General features: G+C 30.6%; 1 protein-coding gene across 1 annotated transcript; it reads left to right on the forward strand.

Moving 5' to 3' along the window:
- Positions 1 to 3202: 3202 nt before the first annotated feature.
- LOC113512531 (uncharacterized) lies at positions 3203 to 6049 on the forward strand. The gene is made up of 3 exons (XM_031914898.2): positions 3203 to 3332; positions 4307 to 4632; positions 5781 to 6049. Exons 1-3 carry the CDS (start codon positions 3290 to 3292, stop codon positions 5904 to 5906), a joined length of 495 nt encoding a protein of 164 aa, XP_031770758.1. The 5' UTR covers positions 3203 to 3289; the 3' UTR covers positions 5907 to 6049.
- Positions 6050 to 6115: the final 66 nt, after the last annotated feature.

Consider the following 6115-nt stretch of genomic DNA (forward strand, 5'->3'; position numbering starts at 1 on the left):
GTATTGCAGAGAGAATAACATCGTTGTACTTACATTGCCACCTCACAGTAGTCACAATATACAACCCTTGGATAGAACCATTTACAGTTTTCTAAAAAATCAGTACGCACTTGAAGCTGATAAATGAATGGCACAGCATCCTGGTAGATCTATTAATCAATACCAAGTAACTTCTATTTTCGACAGAGCGTTTAAAAAAATTGCTACTGTAGTTAACGCAGCTTGAGCATTCAGGATGACTGGAATATATCCTTTTTTTTTACAACACAGGGGGTAAACGAGCATGCGAACCGCATGCTCGTTTGCCCCCTGTGGTAAGTGAGTACCGCCGCCCATGATCATCCATAACACCAGCGGCATTGCAAGTATGCTGCCGGCCTATTAAAAAGGAATATACTCTTTTCTTGAAGATTATGTTGTCGTATCGGTTCGGAAATACTGCTGCTGGAAGTTGATTCCAAAGAATGGTTGTGCGTGGAAGACGATTTATTTACAGAAGCAGAATTTACACCATCTGCAGTTACTGATATGTGTAATCTATCTGCTGATGCTATAGCTCGAAATATACCTTCTATGAACTCTATAAGCACAGTAGACGTTTAAAAGATACGAAGCCATAAAGTTATATCTGTTACCTTGATGGCACGACGCCTGTACAAGTTATGAAGAGGGTACATTCACATGTGATTTTTGTGCAATAGCAAATTAAGTTTACGTGCGTACACTTAACCGAAGGTGTGCGGATACTTTCCCGCCGATGGGGGTAAAAACCCGCGTTTCCCTTGTTCATTAAATGATTAAATAAAACTAATAATTATTGTTAGAATTGAAATTTTATGTTTTGTTTTTCTTCTCAAATGTTTTTAACGTTAAAATAAAAGTTTTTTTCTTTTCAATTATCAAAATCTTTTATTCTGGAAGCAATTAACTAAAAAATGCGTACGTTTACCCCACATGACTCTACATACAATACAATTATAATTATTTTGAGATTAGTGATGTCCAATAACGTAGTATAACATATGACTCGATCGTTTACTATTTCCCAAGGCTTTGCCTATATGCATCCGTATATAAAACATATTCGATGTTTTAAGAAAATGTATTTTACCTGCGTACAAAATTTCAAACGTTGAACCATTATTGGGAAACACTTATTATACTTATAATAATTATGAAAAAAAAAAAATTCTAAATACAATTTTATTCATCATATATGTTGTTAAAGAACGACCAATTTATTGTGAATAAAGCATTAAAAATTAAAACAAATCATAAAATCGATCTCGAGAAAGTAGGAGATGTAGGTAAGTTTTATCCCAAGGACTATCAGAAAAACATTTCTAGATTTAATGTACACAGCCAAAACTGGTTAGAGATTAGAAGCAATAAAGCATTTTGTAAAGAACTAAAAAGATAAAAAGAAACTCTCGTAGTATCATTTCTTTTAGCATTGTGTCCGTGACAGAAAATGTGAAAAATCTATTCCCTAAAGATATATATCCATACTAGTTTTTACCCGCAACTTCATCAGCGTGACTGTTTTATTTACTGACCGGGATTAAAAGTAACCTATATTATCTTTATTCCATACAGTACGTACATATATACCAAATTTGATAGTGATTCATTAAGCTATTAAGGTGCTATAAGGTAACAAATCAAACTCACTTCACATTTATGATTTTAAATAAGGATTCTCTACAAGAATATTGATGTGTGGCCCTGGCAAAGAATGGGTCATCCTTTCCTTTTCCCTAGGTGTTATAAGAGGCGACTAAGGGAACTTAATAGTAGAGGGATGCCAAGCGTGGCAACTATTGGCAAGTACTACCCATTTTATGGGGAAGTCATATGTTCAGTAGCATAGGCAATAGTGAACAGTTAATGGCTGATATGATGATAATGATAAAGATCTAATACATAAAAATACCTGTTTCTTATCAACACAAATTTTGATGAATTGTTAAAAACCCCTCTGGTAAACAAATTTAATTATGCAATTCGATATTATTAGTGATCTATTTTATACAAAAAGCATAATTATTATCAATTTGAAACAATATAGAACCTAAGTCATTAAGACTGATTGAATTAAATATTCTCAGCATTAATCGATATAATCTTCAATAAATTGACAAGTTCTCATCGTTGAAGTTCGAATTTATGATCGATAGTATTTCTTTTTCTTAAAGAAAAATAATAGCTTCAGTTTTGTATATGAGTATACTTAATTTAGATATCAATATTTGTTTATGGATGACAATGAGATGGTAACTCCGTCTGCGCTATCGGTACACGTTGATGGGGCACCAGTAAGAGAAGGTAAGTGCGAATGAAAGCAGGTCAGTTGGCCCATCGGCATGAATTCCACAAGTATTAAACATGATGGTTTCCGCGTTAAGGTCGATCTGACAGGATATATTACTAACAGTAGGGATTAATGTCCTAATTACTAATAATCCCCTGATACACCATATATATGATATTGGGAGCTCTAAAATATTAATCGACCACTAACTATTTTGTAATTTTGTGTCTATTTAAGACAAATACTTATTCTATTCTATGAATATTTTTATTTATATATTGCTTAGCTCCTTGCCCACTACTACCTACACGTAGATTTCAGTAATAATAAAACCAACGAAATATACCCTTTCTAAGTATCGTATTAAGATAAAACATACACCAGTTGTTAAGTTAGACCTTTAGGAATACAACTGTCAAAACTGTATTTAATTCGTTGCAGTTGTTTCTGCGTGATGCGAAACAAACATACAGCATTTCTGACTATAATAAGAACCCATTAGGTAATATTATTTTTTTCTTAAATATATCCCATGTATAGACATCGTCTAAGATTATATTTTGTGGTATAGAATATATAACATAATAATAACCATTAAAATTTATTACTGAATGATAGGAGCATTGTACATATTTCACTAATAATTAAAATAAACCATAGTTACACAGTTATATTGATAGACATGACAATTTGTCGGTTTATTAGCTATCAATTTAATAAAATTACATGAAATTTGGACACATGAGTCCTCTTATCTATCTAAATATATACGTCTGTTAACAAACGTTCTAAGCATATTTGTAAAAATATGTCATCTACCTCAATATTAAAAATCAAATGAATATTCTATTCTTGATTGAGGGTAGCATTCTTATTGAAATGTTAGTTATTAGTTGAATTGTTAGTTTAAGGTTATCGCGATCTCGGTTAACCCGCTCGTGTCTGAAAATCAATAGTTTCATTTGCTTGTTAAAAATAATGTCCTCTCAAATATTTTATTTCATTCTAATACTCAGTCCTGGTAAGTATTTTATTATTTCATTAAAAACCAAACGCATTATATTTAGGTACTAATTGTTACCACCATGCGGTTAGTGTAATATCTTAATCATTTTAAAACTTAGTAAATATTCTAGAAATTGATTTTTTTATTGCAAACTTTATGATTGTGGTAATATTAAATATTATCACGCTTCAATTAGTTGATAAATGTGTTTTACATTTTGCATTTTCCGTTACTCTCAGACAATTAGATACAACGGAATTTTTATAATGATTATATCAAATGGGTTTTCATGACAATCATAATTGGTTTGCCAAATAAGATTGACTTCTTTAATTCCAGATTAGGAAACTAATTTATAGTAATCGAGTAGACTTGCCTAGATCTCGTATGTAGTTTTCATGTGTACCTACATGTATTTTAGTTTTATTTAAGTAATACGTAGGTATCTATGTACTACATTAAAAAAAATTATCCCTATAATTCATAAAGGTTAACTGGTAATGAACATTATTAGCTTTAATTCTACCTTTTTATACCATTACCTGATTATATTTTTTGCGATCATGAAAGTTTTAATAAATAGTATAATTAACTTGTAACAACATATTTATAAGTTACGTTTTGCTTAAACATTCATATTAACTTATTTCAATCTCTAACTAGTTTACCCATTATTTGTACAATTCTATAAAAAACGAATAAAACTTTTCCTATTGATCACATTGTCGATGTAGCTGTTCAACACATCGCCTCAACTTCCAATGGTCACGAATTCCCCACACAATACAAACCTTTATATTCATGATTATATCTGTTAGTATTAAGCTAGGTGTTTTCTATAGTATAACCTGTGTATTTATTAACAAAAAAGTGTTTATTTACCTCTATCAGTTGTCTAGTGTCTATAATAAAAGCTCAACATAGTTTGGGTCTAGAAAACGCTATAATAATTATGTCCAGTGATATTTATTACTTTTTTTAACCAACAGCGCTATCAAGACATGTACCACGTTATTCAGACTTGGATGAGGAAGACCAGCACTTATTTCGTGCTGCATATGACACCCCAGCTTACAATCAAGACGAATATCAAGAACCTGATGACCTCCATCTCGGCAAGCTAGACTTAGTGAAGGATGGTTTGTGGGCTCTAAAAGCAAAAATCAAAGAACTAAAGGCGTTCGATAAAGCATTAGCTGCGAATATGCTAGACACTAAACTAAAAGTCAAAGATCTCCTCGAAAATCATTTGAAGCCGATAATGAATCATCACCATGTAGATGTGTATGATAAGAAGAAACCATATGGATACCAGGTACTACACTCATGAAATCACAATTAGTAATTAGATTAGAATTGGGATTAGTTTTCAAAAGATTTAATTTGCAACTTGCACTAAAATGCATCTATAAGAACAATATAAAATTATTATGTATATGTAATTTCAATATCAATTTTATTGGAATTTATTACAAAAGTAATATAGGATAGATAAAATGTTACATTTCTAAATACCTTTAAATTTAGTCAATTATTAAGTAGATTACCAACGCCCAATTGACACCAATAAATAAATATTTAGTAGAAAACGTTACCGAGCTAAAATTATTGCATAATAAATTTCACCTTACTCTGACTTATATTTTTCATATTATTCATACATAATCAGATAAAACGTCTTTATAATTAGGTATACTATATACCTATATGGTATATATGAAACAATTTAATATATCATTAAATGTGAAGGTTTATTACTCAAATATGTAAGGATCGAAGAGATTTAAATAAAATTTTATATACGGATGGGTATACCCTGAGATGCTTTTATTCAAGTTTACGTGAGACAAAACTCATTTATAAATTAGTTATATCTATAAACAGCTTACTATTAGTTCATATCTTAGTCTACTCACATTAGATAAACAACTACACTAGCTAGATAAGATACTAATTCATTATTATATATGACATTAATTAATATAGTTACTAGACCAACAAACACCACAGTATCCCTTTTTAGTAATAGCCTACTTAATACGTATAAATAGACAGCCTCGCTTTTTTTCCACTACTTCGTACGCGTGGTATCAGAAGTAGTAAAACCAAAGTATATATACAGCATTTCTAGATAACGTATCAAGACAAAACATACATAATTTTTTAAGTTAAACCAAGTTTAGACGAGTTAGACCTCAGATCTCAATATACAGCATCCATTTTGTAACATTATTTTTGCATGATGCTGAAACAAATAGACAAATATAATAAATTTTTTAAAAATTATTGTTTTGTATTCTTTTGCTCTTATTAAGATATTTAAGAAAAATTGACGTAAAGGAATCATAGCTACTTTTCTTAAATATCTGCTATGTACTGACATCGTCTCTTAACAATTTTAGTATATTAATAAAGTTACAAGTTAGTTAAATACCATAAAACAATTTGTGTTATTACTTGCAGGCACCATATCCACAACACGACCCACAGTATCCTCCTGAGCCGCACTATATTGCGCCTCCATATCCTGGTCCAGTGCCACAATACGGCGGCCAGCAATATGGACATGACCCCTATTATGGACATTGATTTTCACATTTTAATTATGCAACGCAGGACGTCTCCCTCCATTATTATTTAATTCTCATTACCTTCTTTATAAAAAGAATAAAGTGTTGAATTAATTGCATGCCATATCTTAGCACTTTTTTGATATAAATTATATTCTCTTATATTATGTTATTTCAATACATTCGCACGTTATCAGAACCCTTTGTCATGTGAATCATTTTATATAT

This window comes from Galleria mellonella, unplaced genomic scaffold (assembly GCF_026898425.1).
Source record: "Galleria mellonella isolate WM207_F2 unplaced genomic scaffold, CSIRO_AGI_GalMel_v1 utg64, whole genome shotgun sequence".
NCBI lineage: Eukaryota > Metazoa > Arthropoda > Insecta > Lepidoptera > Pyralidae > Galleria > Galleria mellonella.

Bases quoted from the DNA above. Each gene is read 5' to 3' on its own strand.
- LOC113512531 (XM_031914898.2), top strand. From the start codon at position 3,290: ATGTCCTCTCAAATATTTTATTTCATTCTAATACTCAGTCCTG. The intron at 3,333-4,306 runs GTAAGTATTTTA...TTTAACCAACAG, and splicing joins CATTCTAATACTCAGTCCTG to CGCTATCAAGACATGTACCA. The intron at 4,633-5,780 runs GTACTACACTCA...TATTACTTGCAG, and splicing joins AGAAACCATATGGATACCAG to GCACCATATCCACAACACGA.